At 38.1% G+C, this 20,239-nt stretch overlaps 1 protein-coding gene across 1 annotated transcript in view; it reads right to left on the minus strand.

Moving 5' to 3' along the window:
- Positions 1-20,239, minus strand: part of PRKCH (protein kinase C eta) — a 476,631-nt gene that overhangs the window by 252,162 nt on the left and 204,230 nt on the right. Inside the window, exon 3 of the mRNA XM_053697294.1 lies at positions 13,537-13,690. Within this exon, the coding sequence (XP_053553269.1) occupies positions 13,537-13,690 (154 nt within the window). The remainder of the gene's footprint in view (positions 1-13,536; positions 13,691-20,239) is intronic.

Below are 20,239 nucleotides of genomic sequence, written 5' to 3' on the forward strand. Positions count from 1 at the left end.
ACAGAGGTTAATGTCCCTTTAAGCAGTGAATTACAAAATAAATAAAACATTTAAAACCTCCAGAGTTCTTCACATTGTGCTAACGAAAGGGCAATCAGTAACAAACCACTTGAAAACCCTTGCAAGTATGTTTATCTTATCCCCCCCTTGATTGTACCAATTAGGGCTGGCTGTAAACTCAGTGGCATAAAAGAGCAAAAGGAAGCTTATTAAATAATGATTGTTTTATTTTCCGAATTAAATTAATTTTACTGAACTCTGGGATATATCCCTTTAAAACAAGACCGGGATAGAAGCACTTTGTAACTAAAGGAAGCGCTCGCACATCGCGTTCTTAGGAATGTGTGCCAGTCACGTGATTATTACAACTATATTATCATTGAAAAATAGGTTTTTGGGTTGTAAATTACCGTATTTTTCGCTCCATAAGACGCACCTGACCATAAGACGCACCTGACCATAAGACGCACCTGACCATAAGACGCACCTGACCATAAGACGCACCTGACCATAAGACGCACCTGACCATAAGACGCACCTGACCATAAGACGCACCTAGTTTTTAGAGGAGGAAAACAAGAAAATATTGCCATATAGTGCCCACACTCCTGAGTCTTCCTACTTTCAACAAAGGATACCAAGAAGAGAATGGAGTAAATTTTCATATGCCTTTAATTGCCCATCACTGCTTTAGTGTTTTAAAAGGTGTAGTTTCATTTATAATTTTAAAATGAAGAGCAGGGTACATAAGTCTGCAGCATAAGAACACACATACGTGTAGTTTCATTTATAATTTTAGTTTCATATGCCTTTAATTGCCCATCACTGCTTTAGTGTTTTAAAAGGTGTAGTTTCATTTATAATTTTAAAATGAAGAGCAGGGTACATAAGTCTGCAGCATAAGAACACACATACGTTCCATAACTTGTTAACTCTCTCTGTCTTTGCTTTGATGACTGATCCAGTGCAGAAAATTCAGTAGTACTGTGTAATTACCGTACATTGACAGTGTCTGTAATGCAATTACACAGTACTACTGAATCTGCGGCACCGGATCGGTCATCAAAGCAAAGACCGAGAGAGTTAACAAGTTGTTCTGAATCGGATTACTTATCAGCGGTCTAGTCTCAATATTTTATAAGTTATCTGCTTGTCATAGCAGAGAACTTATAAAATATTAAAACCGCTGATAAGTAATCAGATTCAGCAGGCAGACCTAAAGGCAGACTTACAAAATGGATGCTCCTTGCACCTACAGCAGACAAATTGTTTACCGTAACTCAGTGTCACACTCTTCCAGTCTCACACAACGATGTGCTGTCTTTGCCCGCGCTCTCTCAACTATGTGTTGTCTTTGCCCGCGCTCTCTCAACTGAGCAATGAGGGCAATTTGTCATGCGGACGGCTCCAGGGCAATTTGTCATGCTGACAGCTCCAGGCTAAACAACCCCCATTTGGTGCGCGGCAATAATTACCATAACAAGTGCGCAGGTCATTAAAATCAATGTGCGTCCGGGCGCATATGAGGGAACATTGCAGTGAAGTGTCATTTGTTAATATTTTTTTTTTATCAGTTACATTCGCTCCATAAGACGCACAGACATTTTCCATTACTTTTGAAAGGGAAAAAAGTGCGTCTTATGGTGCGAAAAATACGGTAACTTTCAGAAAAAATTTATGGAATTTTTTATCTGCTGTGGGATGAAAAAAATACTTATGCTTACCTGATAAATTATTTCTTTCATGGTGGTGAGAGTCCACAATCCATTACTAGGAATTACTCTTCCAAAACCCCAAGAACTCTGTAAAACCCCTCCTACCTAACTAGCTCCTCAGTCTAAATGTATCGCCAAGCAAAAGAGGTCTGCTTCCCAATTGTCCCGGAATGTGGATGGCAGATAGGAGACAGTCGTGAGCTTCCACCCACTGGAGAATGCGAGTCACCTCCTTCATGGCCAAGGAACTCTGAGTTCCTCCCTGGTGGTTAATGTAAGTTACTGAGGTGATGTTGTCCGACTGGAATCTGATAAACCGGGCTAAAGATAATTGAGGCCACTTCCCGAGACCACAGGCACTGAGCCTTCAGAGAACCCCAAACAGCTCCCTACCCTGACAGGCTGGCGTCTGTAGTGACAATCACCCAGGAAGGTCTCAGGAAGCAAGTGCCCTGAGACAGATGGACCTGTGAAATCCACCACGAGAGAGAATCTTGTGTTAGAGGCTCCAGATTTTTCCTCTTCGATAAATCTGCATGGTCTCCGACGAAACGAAAATTAGAAGTCTGTCGACCCCTAGGTCCATTTTTCTTGTCCTGAGGTAGGAAAGATCCCTTTTCACCCGTAATCTCAGAAATGATTTCCGCCAGACAAGGTCCAAATAGAGTTTTACCCTTATAAGGTAAAGCCAAAAGCTTGGCCTTTGAAGATATGTCAGCCGACCAAGATTGTGGCCAGTTCTAGATACAACACACTCTGCAATTTTTATCTTTTAAGCAACTGTAAATTTTCAAGGTTTTCTTCTAATTTCACTTTCTGGCGAGTAACAGAGTCTTACTCTCTGCTCTGATTGGTTAGCAGAATCATGAAAACAAGGAGGTTCCAGCTGGTGCAAATCCAAAAACCTTTAATTTTGCAATGTGGTTTACAAACAAAAGCAACGTTTCAGGCCAAAAATCAGCCCTTTTTCAAGCTTGACCATAAGTGAATATACAAACATTTAAATAGCCCTAATGGCGCCAAATAATTGTGATGCAAAAAGTGACAATACTGCCACCCAGTGTATAATATCAAAATAGGATGTATCACAAACATATGTTAAAATCCATCCATTATAAATGATCAATTAAAATATAACAATGAATATAATAAATATATCATCACCTAGTGTACAATGTATACACTAATAAATAAATATATATGAACAAAATCATTGAGAAAAAAATATAAAAAGTGACTACCAATAAATCTAACATTACATATTAATATCATTATATAAATAGATAAGTAACTTATTTAATAAAATTAAATACTCTATTGCTCATCCATCAGAATCATATTATGGTTAGCAGTATCACCTGTTCCCTCCATGGATGAAGGAACTTGCTGAAGGGGTGATCAGATCTGTGAAGCACCTACTCCTAGAATAAACACTCACTTGCTCTTATACAGGACCCCTGGTGTCAGGACAGGTGAGAAAACAAAGGCAAGAGGAAAATCCCAAGGGAAGGACAATCTGCCTACAGAGGACACTTAAAGGGACATTAATCTCACAATTTCAATCCCCATCAAATCATAATTTAAAAAAAAATCTTTGCAGAGCACTTTCATTATTTATTTTTCTGCTTTTACTGTAATTTAAGTTGAGTATTTCACTACCCGCAGAGAAGTTGGAGCGTGGAATGCGGAACCCTGACACTCCTACATGCTGCAGAATAATTGGCCGATATGTGTTTGTTTAAATACATAAAAAGAGAGAAGCGTTCAACCTGGGAACGAACAACAGCATAATAGCTTGTTCTATGGCTAGTTGCCACCCAAGAAGCAGCCTCTTTTTGCTCAATATGTCCCTTTCACAGAGCAGAACATTCCTGTAGTATATCAGTCTGATCCTGACTTCACAGTGCAGTCCCGAAACACCAGGCAAAACCTCTCTGAACTTAGGAGCCGGCCCATTTTAGGTTCAGCACCGTGGATAGTGCTTGCTTATTGGTGACTACAATCAGCCAACCAATAAGCAAGTGCAACCCAGGTTCTAAACCAAAAATGGGTTGGTTATTAAGCTTTGCATTCCTGCTTTTTAAATAAAGAGAGCAAGAGAATGAAGACAAATTGATAATAGGAGTAAATTAGAGAGTTGCTTAAAATTGCTGCTCTATCTGAATCATCAAATAAAAAAAAACATAATTTATGTAAGAACTTACCTGATAAATTCATTTCTTTCATATTAGCAAGAGTCCATGAGCTAGTGACGTATGGGATATACAATCCTACCAGGAGGGGCAAAGTTTCCCAAACCTCAAAATGCCTATAAATACACCCCTCACCACACCCACAATTCAGTTTAACGAATTGCCAAGAAGTGGGGTGATAAGAAAGGAGCGAAAGCATCAAAAAATAAGGAATTGGAATAATTGTGCTTTATACAAAAAAATCATAACCACCACAAAAAGGGTGGGCCTCATGGACTCTTGCTAATATGAAAGAAATGAATTTATCAGGTAAGTTCTTACATAAATTATGTTTTCTTTCATGTAATTAGTAGGAGTCCATGAGCTAGTGACGTATGGGATAGCAGATACCCAAGATGTGGAACTTCCACGCAAGAGTCACTAGAGAGGGAGGGATAAAATAAAGACAGCCAATTCCGCTGAAAAAGATCCACAACCCAAATCAAAAAAAATGAAATAATAAGCAGAAGAATCAAACTGAAACAGCTGCCTGAAGTACTTTTCTACCAAAAACTGCTTCAGAAGAAGAGAAAATATCAAAATGGTAGAATTTAGTAAAAGTATGCAAAGAAGACCAAGTTGCTGCTTTGCAAATCTGATCAACAGAAGCTTCATTCCTAAAAGCCCAGGAAGTAGAAACTGACCTAGTAGAATGAGCCGTAATCCTTTGAGGCGGGGACTTACCCGACTCTACATAAGCATGATGAATCAAAGACTTTAACCAAGATTGCCTTCTGACCTTTCCTGGAACCAGAAAAGATAACAAATAGACTAGAAGTCTTTCTGAAACCTTTAGTAGCTTCAACATAATATTTCAAAGCTCTAACCACATCCAAAGAATGTAAAGATCTCTCCAGAGAATTCTTAGGATTAGGACACAATGAAGGGACAACAATTTCTCTACTAATGTTGTTAGAATTCACAACTTTAGGTAAAAATTTAAATGAAGTCCGCAACACCGCCTTATCCTGATAAAAAATCAGAAAAGGAGTTTCACAAGAAAGAGCAGATAACTCAGAAACTCTTCTAGCAGAAGAGATGGCCAAAAGGAACAAAACTTTCCAAGAAAGTAATTTAATATCCAGAGAATGCATAGGTTCAAACGGAGGAGCCTGTAAAGCCCTCAGAACCAAATTAAGACTCCAAGGAGGAGAGATTGACTTAATGACAGGCTTGATACGAACCAAAGCCTGTACAAAACAGGAAGTTTAGCAATCTTTCTGTGAAAAAGAACAGAAAGAGCAGAGATTTGTCCTTTCAAGGAACTTGCAGACAAACCCTTATCCAAACCATCCTGAAGAAACTGTAAAATTCTAGGAATTCTAAAAGAATGCAAAGAGAATTTATGAGAAGAACACCAAGAAATGTAAGTCTTCCAGACTCGGTAATAAATCTTCCTAGACACAGATTTACGAGCCTGTAACATAGTATTAATCACTAAGTCAGAGAAACCTCTATGACTAAGAATCAAGCGTTCAATCTCCATACCTTCAAATTTAATGATTTGAGATCCTGATGGAAAAATGGGCCTTGAGATAGAAGGTCTGGCCTTAACGGAAGTGTCCAAGGTTGGCAACTGGCCATCCGAACGAGATCCCCATACCAAAACCTGTGAGGCCATACTGGAGCCACCAGCAGTACAAACGAACGCTCCATTAGGATTTTGGAAATCACTTTTGGAAGAAGAACTAGAGGCGGAAAGATATAAGCAGGTTGATAATTCCAAGGAAGCGACAACGTGTCTACTGCTTCCGCCTGAGGATCCCTGGATCTGGACAGATACCTGGGAAGTTTCTTGTTTAGATGAGAGGCCATCAGATCTATTTCTGGAAGTCCCCAGATTTGAACAATCTGAAGAAATACCTCTGAGTGAAGAGACCATTCGCCCGGATGTAGCGTCTGGCGACTGAGATAATCCGCTTCCCAATTGTCTATACCTGGGATGTGAACTGCAGAGATTAGACAAGAGCTGGATTCCGCCCATACAAGTATCCAAGATACTTCTTTCATAGCCTGAGCCTCCTTGATGATTGACATATGCCACGGTTGTGACATTGTCTGTCTGAAAACAAATAAACGATTCTCTCTTCAGAAGAGGCCAGAACTGAAGAGCTCTGAAAATCACACGGAGTTCCAAAATGTTGATTGGTAATCTCGCCTCCTGAGATTCCCAAACCCCCTGCGCTGTCAGAGATCCCCATACAGCTCCCCAACCTGAAAGACTCGCATCTGTTGAGATCACAGTCCAGGTTGGACGAACAAAAAAGGCCCCTTGAATTAAACGATGGTGAACCAACCACCAAGTCAGAGAAGATCGAACATTGGGATTTAAGGATATTAATTGTGATATCTTTGTATAATCCCTGCACCATTGGTTCAGCATACAAAGCTGAAGGGGTCTCATGTGAAAACGAGCAAAAGGAATCGCGTCAGATGCAGCAGTCATGAGACCTACAATTTCCATGCACAAAGCTACCGAAGGGAACGATTGAGACTGAAGGTTTCGACAAGCTGAAACCAATTTCAGACGTCTCTTTTCTGTTAGAGACAAAGTCATGGACACTGAATCTATTTGGAAACCCAAAAAGGTTACCTTTGTCTGAGGAATCAAGGAACTCTTTGGTAAATTGATCCTCCAACCATGTCTTTGAAGAAACAACACAAGTTGATTCGTATGAGATTCTGCAGAATGTAAAGACTGAGCAAGTACCAAGATATCGTCCAAATAAGGAAATACCGCAATACCCTGTTCTCTGATTACAGAGAGAAGGGCACCGAGAACCTTTGAAAAGATCCTTGGAGCTGTTGCTAGGCCAAACGGAAGAGCAACAAACTGGTAATGCTTGTCTAGAAAAGAGAATCTCAGGAACTGATAGTGATCTGGATGAATTGGAATATGAAGATATGCATCCTGTAAGTCTATTGTAGACATATAATGCCCTTGCTGAACAAAAGGCAGAATAAGTCCTTATAGTCACCATTTTGAATGTTGGTAACCTTACATAACGATTCAATATTTTTAGATCCAGAACTGGTCTGAAGCAATTCTCCTTCTTTGGTACAATGAATAGATTTGAGTAAAACCCCAGACCCTGGTCCAGAACTGGAACTGACATAATTACCCCAGTCGACTCTAGGTCTGAAACACATTTCAGAAACGCCTGAGCCTTTACTGGGTTTACTGGGATGCGTGAGAGAGAAAATCTTCTCACAGGCGGCCTTACCTTGAAACCTATTCTGTACCCTTGTGAAACATGTTCTGAATCCAAAGACTGTGAATCGAATTAATCCAAACATCTTTGAAAATTCGTAACCTGCCCCCTACCAGCTGTGCTGGAATGAGGGCCGCACCTTCATGCAGATTTAGGAGCTGGTTTTGACTTTCGAAAAGGCTTGGATTTATTTCAGACTGGAGAAGGTTTCCAAACGGAAACTGTTCCTTTAGAGGAAGGGTCAGGCTTTTGTTCCTTATTCTGACGAAAGGAACGAAAACGATTAGCAGCCCTATATTTACCTTTAGATTTTTTGTCCTGAGGCAAAAAGGCTCCCTTCCCCCCAGTAACAGTTGAAATTATTGAATCCAACTGCGAACCAAATAATTTATTACCTTGGAAAGAAAGAGAAAGCAATGTTGACTTAGAAGTCATATCTGCATTCCAAGATTTAAGCCATAAAGCTCTTCTAGCTAAAATAGCTAAAGACATATACCTGACATCAATTCTAATGATATAAAAAATGGCATCACAAACAAAGTTATTAGCATGTTGAAGAAGTTTAACAATGCTATAAGCATTATGGTCTGACACTTGTTGCGCTAAAGCCTCCAACCAAAAAGTGAAAGCTGCAGCAACATCAGCCAAAGAAATAGCAGGCCTAAGAAGATTACCTGAACATAAATAAGCCTTCCTTAGAAAGGATTCAAGCTTCCTGTCTAAAGGATCCTTAAACGAAGTACTATCTGCCGTAGGAATAGTAGTACGTTTAGCAAGAGTAGAGATAGCCCCATCAACTTTGGGGATTTTTTCCCAAAACTCTAATCTGTCAGATGGCAAAGGGTACAATTTCTTAAACATTGGTGAAGGAGTAAATGAAGTACCCAAACTATTCCATTCCCTAGAAATTACTTCTGAAATAGCATCAGGAACTGGAAAAACTTCTGGAATAACTACATGAGGTTTAAAAACTGAATTTAAACGCTTATTAGTTTTAATATAAAGAGGACTAGACTCCTCCATATCTAATGCAATCAACACTTCTTTAAGTAAAGAACGAATAAACTCCATCTTAAATAAATATGAAGATTTATCAGTGTCAATATCTGAGGCAGAATCTTCTGAACCAGAGAGATCCTCATCAGAAATAGATAAGTCAGAATGATGGCGGTCATTTAAAAATTCATCTGAAATATGAGAAGTTTTAAAAGACCTTTTACGTTTACTGGAAGGAGGAATAACAGACAGAGCCTTCCTAATAGAATTAGAAACAAATTCTCTTACATTAACAGGAACATCCTGAACATTAGATGTTGAAGGAAAAACAACAGGTAATGATTATTACTAATGGAGACACTATCTGCGTTAGAAAGTTTATCATGACAACTAACACAAACTATAGCCGGAGGAACAGTTACCAAAAGTTTACAACAAATGCACTTAGCTTTGGTAGAACCAACATCAGGCAGCGTCTTTCCAGAAGTAGATTCTGATCCAGGGTCAGGTTGTGACATCTTGCAATATGTAATAGAAAAAACAACATATAAAGCAAAATTATCAAATTCCTTAAATGACAGTTTCAGGAATGGGAAAAAATGCAAAACAAACAAGCCTCTAGCAACCAGAAGCAACAAAAAAATGAAACTGAAATAATGTGAAAAAAACTGGCGCCAAGTATGACGCCCACTTTTTTTGGCGCCAAGTATGACACCCACTTTTTTTGGCGCCAAAAACGACACCCACATTTTTTGGCGCCAAAAACGACACCCATATTTTTTGGCGCAAAAAAACGTCTGTAACACACATGCGTCAAAAATTACGCAACCACGTGAAAACTTCCGGCGTCAACTATGGCGCCGGAAATGACGAAATTTTGCGCCAAAAAAGGTCACGCCAAAAATTACGCAATAAATTGAAGCATTTTCTGCCCCCCGCGAGCCTAACAGCCCGCAAGGAAAAAAAGTCAATTTTAAGGTAAGAAAACATATTTATTCATATGCATTTAACCAAAAAATGAAACTGACAGTCTGAAAGAAGGAATACTGATTTATCCTGAATCAAGGCAAATATAAGTTTAAACACATATATTTAGAACTTTACATATAAAGTGCCCAACCATAGCTTTGAGTGTCATAAATAGAAATAAGATTTACTTACCCCAAGACACTCATCTACATATAGTAGATAGCCAAACCAGTACTGAAACGAGAATCAGTAGAGGTAATGGTATATATAAGAGTATATCGTCGATCTGAAAAGGGAGGTAAGAGATGAATCTCTACGACCGATAACAGAGAACCTATGAAATAGACCCCGTAGAAGGAGACCATTGAATTCAAATAGGCAATACTCTCTTCACATCCCTCTGACATTCACTGCACTCTGAGAGGAAAACCGGGCTTCAACCTGCTGCGAAGCGCATATCAACGTAGAAATCTAGCACAAACTTACTTCACCACCTCCATGGGAGGCAAAGTTTGTAAAACTGATTTGTGGGTGTGGTGAGGGGTGTATTTATAGGCATTTTAAGGTTTGGGAAACTTTGCCCCTTCTGGAAGGAATGTATATCCCATACGTCACTAGCTCATGGACTCTTGCTAATTACATGAAAGAAATTGGGTTTAGTGTCCCTTTAACCCATGAAGATCTTTTGTAAGCTTGTGATTAATTTAAATAAATAATTGACTTTAACGTCCCATTAAAGGGCCAGTAAAGTCAAAATGACTTTTCATGATTCAGATAGATCATGCAGCTTTAAACAACTTTCCAATGTACTTCTGTTAGCAAATGTGCTTTGTTTAGAGTAAACCAAGGTATGCTCAGGAGCATGCACGTGTCTATAGCAGTCTATAAATAACATTGCTATAAACAATGTTTCAGACTCTGCTGCCAGATGGCTAAAGTTACATGCACGCGCCTGAGCTCACCTGGGATTACTCTTTAACAAAGGATAACAAGAAAATTTAAGTAAAATTGATAACTGAAGAAAATTGGATAGTTTTGTGCTTTATCCAATCCATTTAAGATTAATTTGTATCTGTACTGTTCCATTAAAGGGACACTCAAGTCAAATTGCATTTGTATGATTCAGAGCAGCAGTATTAGGACACTTTCCAATTTACTTCCATTATCAAATTTTACACAGTCTTTTTATATTCACATTACATACAGTACCAGCTCACAGGGTATACGTATACTAGTCTGTGATTTGCTGATGTCTGTCACATGATACAGGGGCCGAAAAATGGGAGAAAAAAATAAATTTGTCATAAAATAATCCACTACTTATTTGAAATGTGAGTGTTACTGCCTTGTCTTTTTATTATGCACGTGTTTATTATGTAATTGCATTTAGTGCTCCTTTAAGTATCCTTGATTCTAGAATCATAGACCGGAACTGGGAAGCAATGATAAAAAAAAGCAGAGGCACCTACAGTGCTATTACTATAACGCTACATTACAGAGTCAATAGATCTCGCTATTACTATAACGCTACATTACAGAATCAATAGATCTCGCTATTACTATAATGCTACCTTACAGAGTCAATAGATCTCGCTATTACTATAACGCTACATTACAGAATCAATAGATCTCGCTATTACTATAACGCTACATTACAGAGTCAATAGATCTCGCTATTACTATAACGCTACATTACAGAATCAATAGATCTCGCTATTACTATAACGCTACATTACAGAGTCAATAGATCTCGCTATTACTATAACGCTACATTACAGAGTCAATAGATCTCGCTATTACTATAATGCTACATTACAGAGTCAATAGATCTCGCTATTACTATACCGCTACATTACAGAGTCAATAGATCTCACTATTACTATAACGCTACATTACAGAGTCAATAGATCTTGCTATTACTATAACGCTACAGTACAGAACCAATAGATCTCGCTATTACTATAACGCTACATTACAGAGTCAATAGATCTCGCTATTACTATAACGCTACAGTACAGAATCAATAGATCTCGCTATTACTATAACGCTACATTACAGAGTCAATAGATCTCGCTATTACTATACCGCTACATTACAGAGTCAATAGATCTTGCTATTACTATAACGCTACATTACAGAATCAATAGATCTCGCTATTACTATAACGCTACATTACAGAATCAATAGATCTCGCTATTACTATAACGCTACAGTACAGAATCAATAGATCTCGCTATTACTATAACGCTACATTACAGAGTCAATAGATCTCGCTATTACTATATCGCTACATTACAGAGTCAATAGATCTCGCTATTACTATAACGCTACATTACAGAGTCAATAGATCTCGCTATTACTATAACGCTACATTACAGAGTCAATAGATCTCGCTATTACTATAACGCTACATTACAGAGTCAATAGATCTCGCTATTACTATAACGCTACATTACAGAGTCAATAGATCTCGCTATTACTATAACGCTACATTACAGAATCAATAGATCTCGCTATTACTATAACGCTACATTACAGAGTCAATAGATCTCGCTATTACTATAACGCTACATTACAGAGTCAATAGATCTCGCTATTACTATAACGCTACATTACAGAGTCAATAGATCTCGCTATTACTATAACGCTACATTACAGAGTCAATAGATCTCGCTATTACTATAACGCTACATTACAGAATCAATAGATCTCGCTATTACTATAACGCTACATTACAGAGTCAATAGATCTCGCTATTACTATAACGCTACATTACAGAGTCAATAGATCTCGCTATTACTATAACGCTACATTACAGAGTCAATAGATCTCGCTATTACTATAACGCTACATTACAGAGTCAATAGATCTCGCTATTACTATAACGCTACATTACAGAGTCAATAGATCTCGCTATTGCTATAATGCTACATTACAGAGTCAATAGATCTCACTATTACTATAACGCTACATTACAGAGTCAATAGATCTCGCTATTACTATAACGCTACAGTACAGAATCAATAGATCTCGCTATTACTATAACGCTACATTACAGAGTCAATAGATCTCGCTATTACTATAACGCTACATTACAGAGTCAATAGATCTCGCTATTACTATAACGCTACATTACAGAGTCAATAGATCTCGCTATTACTATATCGCTACATTACAGAGTCAATAGATCTCGCTATTACTATAACGCTACATTACAGAGTCAATAGATCTCGCTATTACTATAACGCTACATTACAGAGTCAATAGATCTCGCTATTACTATAACGCTACATTACAGAGTCAATAGATCTCGCTATTACTATAACGCTGCATTACAGAGTCAATAGATCTCGCTATTACTATAACGCTACATTACAGAGTCAATAGATCTCGCTATTACTATATCGCTACATTACAGAATCAATAGATCTCGCTATTACTATAACGCTACATTACAGAGTCAATAGATCTCGCTATTACTATAACGATACATTACAGAGTCAATAGATCTCGCTATTACTATAACGCTACATTACAGAGTCAATAGATCTCGCTATTACTATAACGCTACATTACAGAATCAATAGATCTCGCTATTACTATAACGCTACATTACAGAGTCAATAGATCTCGCTATTACTATAACGCTACATTACAGAATCAATAGATCTCGCTATTACTATAACGCTACATTACAGAGTCAATAGATCTCGCTATTACTATAACGCTACATTACAGAGTCAATAGATCTCGCTATTACTATATCGCTACATTACAGAATCAATAGATCTCGCTATTACTATAACGCTACAGTACAGAATCAATAGATCTCGCTATTACTATAACGCTACATTACAGAGTCAATAGATCTCGCTATTACTATAACGCTACATTACAGAGTCAATAGATCTCGCTATTACTATAACGCTACATTACAGAATCAATAGATCTCGCTATTACTATAACGCTACATTACAGAGTCAATAGATCTCGCTATTACTATAACGCTACATTACAGAATCAATAGATCTCGCTATTACTATAACGCTACATTACAGAGTCAATAGATCTCGCTATTACTATAACGCTACATTACAGAGTCAATAGATCTCGCTATTACTATATCGCTACATTACAGAATCAATAGATCTCGCTATTACTATAACGCTACAGTACAGAATCAATAGATCTCGCTATTACTATAACGCTACATTACAGAGTCAATAGATCTCGCTATTACTATAACGCTACATTACAGAGTCAATAGATCTCGCTATTACTATAACGCTACATTACAGAATCAATAGATCTCGCTATTACTATAACGCTACATTACAGAGTCAATAGATCTCGCTATTACTATATCGCTACATTACAGAGTCAATAGATCTCTTTACAAGACAAGTCTCTTACCAGATGAACTCTCTGCAGTGAGAGCAGTATGTGGGCTGGCGCAGATACGTCGCCATGAACTTGTGCCCATTGACCTGGTGAACTCTTCGTCTCATGGCTCCTTGGCGCTTCCTTGTAAAACGTTTCAGGAGCCTCCCATCTCGCAAGGTTCCTCCTAATTTAAAAGGAAACACAGAATTTATAAGGTTGTTCCTCGGCTTGCAGGTCTGAAACACAAACTGAAATAGAATAAATACCCAATAACACGCGGATGTATCCGTGTGTAATGCTTAACGCGGTAACCTAGGCTTTCATTCCCGCTGAGGATAAGTAGGGGCAGTTATAAACGGGTTACCGATGGCTGTGTGCAATACAGCAGTGTTTCTCTGGAGTCTGAACTTCCATTTCTAACAGGAATTGCAAATCCCACAATTTTACTAATTACAGGAAAATGGCACAAAATAATATATTATGTATATTGCAAATCTTTTGTTAAATGGAATTAAACAACTTATACTACAATCTCAAGATGTTTGTTGCCCCCTTAAATGTATATGAAAATGCAAAAAGGAAATGTTTCCATTTGTTTATTAGCGCTTTTATATCATTCTTATTAATACTTTCCCTGTAAAGGGATTATACACATTGTCAGTCGGTTTCAGAGAAGCAATGCACTGCTAGGAGGCGAGTTAGCTGAGCACATCTGTTCAGGCTGTTTTCTGAATCAAGCCAGTTGAATTTTGACTTTCCTATCCCTTAAATGTACAGACAAAAACAGATTGTAGTATCAAGTGTAGACACTAGAGGTCACTGTTGAATAACAATTTGACCACAATATGTAACTTTCAGAGTAGCTATCAGTAGAAAACATACACTATACGAAGTAGACTGCACTAAAAGGGGTTTAAAAACCTCTTCTTGCAATAAATTCAAATCTCATAAGAATCTGAAACATATTTAAAAACATTAACACCTTATTTACTGCAATTGTTTTTCACCTGTCAAATTCTGGGTTAGGTCAGGTTAGCCATTGTCATTTTGCATGCATTGTTTTGCAGTATTTTATCTTATGACCTCTGCTGACATTAGTTACGGACAGACATGTAGCAGGGTTCGCCCTTTTGAGTCTACAGCATGCCAATTCCAATTTTTAGAATTTTATTACCCACAATTTCCTAAGTTAAATTACAGGAACAAGGAGAACAAAATAAACATTTTTTGTAAGTGTGTAGCATCTTATTACATGTTTTGTGTTTATAGAATATGTGCAATTAATCCCTTTTATACTACAGATAAACCTAATTGCTGAATCAGTGCCATAAAATACACGTAGATACGTTATCTGCATGTGCCGCAGTTTCAGCGCTTTCAATGCTGCGTGCCGTAGGCAGATGCAGAAGTTTGTATGGCGTTTTGATACAAATCAGCCTGAGAATACAATTGTTTTTTAGATTATTTCTGAATAGCAATTCCTAACAAACGTAAGAGGGATGACAATTGCAGGCACATATTGTTTGCTACAACAATCTATGCATCAGGATAATGACTATTATTTATGCAGATAATAAAACAATTCATATCACAATCTCATAAAGAAGAATGTTCCTTAAAACATGAAAAAAAAAGTATCTAAGGACAATAAAGTTTAAGGATACTTTTATGTTTATATAAAATATAGATAGAAAAAGAAGGCTTTACCCAAGATCAGCGCCACATACATGGACCTGGAACTGAGCTTTGTGTTACTGGGCATATTTGTAGGTATTCTCCATGCCAAGTGCCTGGGTAACCTCCATCCTTGGCAGCCAGTGTGTGTATATGGTGCAGTAAAGTCTAAATGAATCTAGCGGTGGGTATGTGGCAGCATAGGGGTTAATAGTTAGGTACTTGTTGTGGGTATGTGGCAGCATAGGGGTTAATAGTTAGGTACTTGTTGTGGGTATGTGGCAGCATAGGGGTTAATAGTTAGGTACTTGTTGTGGGTATGTGGCAGCATAGGGTTTAATAGTTAGGTACTTGTTGTGGGTATGTGGCAGCATAGGGTTTAATAGTTAGGTACTTGTTGTGGGTATGTGGCAGCCTAGGGGTTAATAGTTGGATACTAGCGGTGGGTATGTGGCAGCATAGGGTTTAATAGTTAGGTACTTGTTGTGGGCATGTGGCAGCATAGGGGTTAATAGTTAGATACTTGTTGTGGGTATGTGGCAGCATAGGGGTTAATAGTTAGGTACTTGTTGTGGGTATGTGGCAGCATAGGGTTTAATAGTTAGGTACTTGTTGTGGGTATGTGGCAGCATAGGGGTTAATAGTTAGGTACTTGTTGTGGGTATGTGGCAGCATAGAGGTTAATAGTTAGGTACTTGTTGTGGGTATGTGGCAGCATAGGGGTTAATAGTTGGATACTAGCGGTGGGTATGTGGCAGCATAGGGGTTAATAGTTAGGTACTTGTGGTGGGTATGTGGGGGCATAGGGGTTAATAGTTGGATACTAGCGGTGGGTATGTGGCAGCATAGGGGTTAATAGTTAGGTACTTGTGGTGGGTATGTGGGGGCATAGGGGTTAATAGTTGGATACTAGCGGTGGGTATGTGGCAGCATAGGGGTTAATAGTTAGGTACTTGTGGTGGGTATGTGGGGGCATAGGGGTTAATAGTTGGATACTAGCGGTGGGTATGTGGCAGCATAGGGGTTAATAGATAGGTACTTGTTGTAGGTATGTGGCAGCATAGAGGTTAATAGAGACTTGTGGTGGGTATGTGGCGGTTTAGAGCTTTATTAGTGTAGTGTTAGTTGGAGATTGTGGGGTATTTCGGTTTAGGGGTATTAGGATTAGCGGTTAGGCAGACGGCAATTCTATTCAATTATTATTGTATTACGTTTCGCTTTTACCCTACCCTGGGAGCGCAATTTGTTCTGATGGTTGTTTACATAGACTTTATAAAGTCAATACTTACGTATAGAATACAAAATTTGTGCTTACCTGATAAATTCTTTTCTTTCTGAATGACTAAATAAAGGTAAAGGAGCTATTTGTAAACAATGTAATAGCATGCAGTAAGTAACATTAACAAATTAAAGGGGAAAACAATGTTTTATTGTTTAAAAAGACAGATAATCCCTTTATTACCCATTTCCCAGTTTTGCATAACCAGCACTGTTATAGTACAGGACCGGTAAACACAGTAGATTTCCAAAACTAACTAATAAATAATAAAAAAGACAATGCAATAGCACTTAGTCTGAACTTCAAATGAGTAGTAAGATTTTTTTTCTGACAAATTTCAAAGTTATCTAAATTTCCCCATATCCTGTACCATGTGACAGCCAACAGCCAATCACAAATGCATATACATTTATTCTGTGAATTCTTGTACATACTCAGTAGGAGCTTTTGAATCAAAATGTGTTAAAGGGACAGTCTACACCTATATTAACGTTAGCCTATACCTTAGATTGTGTTCGGATTGTCATAACTCACCCCCTCTACCCCAACGAGTCTGCTTCAAAAACGGAGGTATTCGAAATCAAAAGTTTGATTTCAATCGTTACAAATGGCCGACCAGCTCCGCCTATAAACTACATCACAGACTGTCTCCAATCAAACGCTCCAATCAAAAGTTGATCACTGATTAAAAATCGGTCTTGCGCTTTCGTTGTTTCGCGCATGCGCACCAGCAGAGGAACAAAAAATCCGGAACAAAAGCATATTTTCAATTTGCACACAACCATAGATTTGGTTTATTGCCAGCTGCGCAGACGGACTTCCATTTACTCACTTCCGTAAAGGTGCTCATGCGTGTTTAGACGGTAATTACGTCAGTGGCTGCTACGTGCACGAGTATGAGCTACAAAGAGAAGACGAGTTCAAGGTAGGAGGAGAAGGGATTGGGCGGAGTTTGTCGGCCATTTGTAACGATTGAAATCAAACTTTTGATTTTGAATAACTCCGTTTTTGAAGCAGACTCATTGGGGTTGAAGGGGTGAGTTATGACAATCGGAACACAATCTAAGGTATGGGCTAACGTTAATATAGGTGTAGACTGTCCCTTTAATATAAAAAGACTGTGCACATTTTGTCAATGGAAGTAAATTGAAAAGTTGTTTAGAATTGCATGCTGTATCTGAATCATGACAGTTTAATTTGTACTTGAGTGTCTCTTTAATATACTTTTTACCTCTGTGATTACCTTGTACCTCTGCAGACTGCCCCTTTATCTCAGTGCTATTTACAGACTTGCATTTTAGCCAATCAGTGCTGACTCATGAATAATGCCACAGGACTGAGCCCAATGTTATCTATATGACACACGTGAACTAGCACTGACTAGCTGTGAAAAACTATAAAATGCACTGAGATAAGAGGCAGTCTGTAGTGGCAGAAATTTAGAGACTTAAATGTTATAACGTATATTATTATAACAATGTTGGTTATGCAAAGCTGGGAAATGGGTAGTAAAGGCGTTATCTATCTTTTTAAACAAACCTTTTGAGTAGACTGTCCCTTTAACTAAAGCAGATCCTGGCCTGGGTCACAAATCTACCATTAAATACCTGTTAGATCAAAAGACAATGCTGGTGTCTGCTTGCCGTAACAGCATTAAGGAAAAGCAATTACAGAGATAATATGAGGTTATTGAGTTAATTTAAGTGCAAGCACATTAGGTTTTATCATTTTTTTTCTTACCAGATGTATGTGCGCGCTAGCGAGAGACAGTTTGTTATATCCTTAACAAGGTTAATATATACATCTAACATTCTTTACATACCCAGCGTTTAATATCTGCTTTTACCATTTTCTTCAGCTCCAATAGGGTGAGTAAATACATTTCCATATAAGAACATTGACACCATATATTTTTTTTAAGGACATGTTTTAAAAGGTAAGTTTATCATAGTTTCTTGATTTCAAAACAGATAAAATATATTTCCTAAAAACACATCTTTCAGAACATCTTCACAAGCTAATCTGCCAATGGAAAGTAACATTCTACAAAGTAAACTTGTGATTGGCTGCGGAACAAGCAATGTACAAGAGGGAAACTAAACCTTGTGTTGTTAAAGGGACATTAAATGGTAAATAAATGATTTATTCAAAGCTAAGATTAGCAGAGGAATGATATGTAGGTGTATTTACTTAAAGTGAATGTAAACTTTTACTATTAAAAACAGGGGCCCTTTCATTTATGAAAGTTTACATTTCACCCGTTTTCTTTAAATACCTTTTCTTCTTGAAGCCGCTCCAGCGCTTCACCAGCCCGTCGCAAGCCTCTTCATATGTCAGCAATCACGGCTTTCCCCCCTGGGGGAATCATTGCCTGAGACGTCGTGATTGGAGGAAGCCGGTTTCGTCATTGCTGGGTAAGTTAACCAGAAAGAAGCAGGCAGGGGCAATGGCGATCCGGTGTTTCAGAAGAAAAAGGTATTTTTAAAAACCGGTGCAATGTCAATTTTCATTAATGAAAGTGCCCCTGTTTTTAATAGTTTTTTTTTAAAAAACGGGCACTTTCACATGAAAATTGAAAAGTTGCCATGTTGTAACCAAGGTTTCCCTTATCTAAACACATCTGCAGAGGTCAATTAAGGACAAATATAAATATTCTCTAGAGAGCGCAAACAATAGCTGTATCTGCATTTCTAATCGTTATGGGATCGGTAAAGTCTACAATTTTCAGAGCTAAATTACAGGAAAAGAAGACAAAATAAATAATGAAATGATTTAGCAAAGTTTTGACTATACGTTGTTTTTCCACAGAAAATGTTGCCAGCCGGGTGGCATTATAAAGTGGCCGAGTTTGGGCAGTGTTTAATACTTTGCAATATTATAGCATTTTTTGTTATTTATAAATGTCACTTAAGATATCCAAAGCAAAGATTAATTGCATAATTTTACAGAATTTAAAATAACTTTAATGATAATTTTTGCAACAAACATTGAAATAAAATGAATTTCAGCTAATTTTAGTTCATTATTTACTTACATGTTTGCAGGGTGGTCAATAAAATAACATAAACGTGTGTAATAAATATACACACTTTAAATAGGATGAGATGTTATGTGAAGAAAACACCAATCCCCACAATAAGTCTCACCGCACCCTCAAACTCTAACCTTCTATAGCAGTGCTTTCCAAACTGTGTGTCGGGACACACTAGTGTGTCGGCAGGAGTGTGTTGGTGTGTCCCTGCTTCAGCACAATTTTTTTAAAATGTATTTATTTTTTGGGTTTCTGACTTTCCGCCTGCCTGCTACGCATATCACATGATTGACACGTGATTGATACCTTGTGGTTCACAGATCATCTTACCCAATTGGCGCAGCTCAGTGGGAACTGAAACTATTCCCATTGGCGGCTTTGGCGGCACATTGGCTCCTGACTGCACGTGTAGTCTCCTTAATTGGCTCGTGACTGCATGTGTAGTCATTGAGTGGGACAGCAGTGTGTTTGCAGCACGGGCAGTAGTCAATTGGACTCACCGAGCTCTGAGGGCGGCAGCTTAAACGCTGAGCTGAAGTCAGAAGTCAAAATGTTTTTTTTTTTTTGCAGCTAGCTCCTAGTAGTGCATTGCTGCTCCTGCTCTTGATATATGGATAGGAAGTGGAAACTTAAAAATGCTTGATGATGAAATGCGAGTGTCTTTATCTAATATTCCACCAAATATTCAGAAATTGTGTTCATCCCATCAACCTCATACATCCCATTAAAATAGTAGCTATTGGTGTTAT

The sequence above is a fragment of the Bombina bombina genome, chromosome 1, assembly GCF_027579735.1.
Source record: "Bombina bombina isolate aBomBom1 chromosome 1, aBomBom1.pri, whole genome shotgun sequence".
NCBI lineage: Eukaryota > Metazoa > Chordata > Amphibia > Anura > Bombinatoridae > Bombina > Bombina bombina.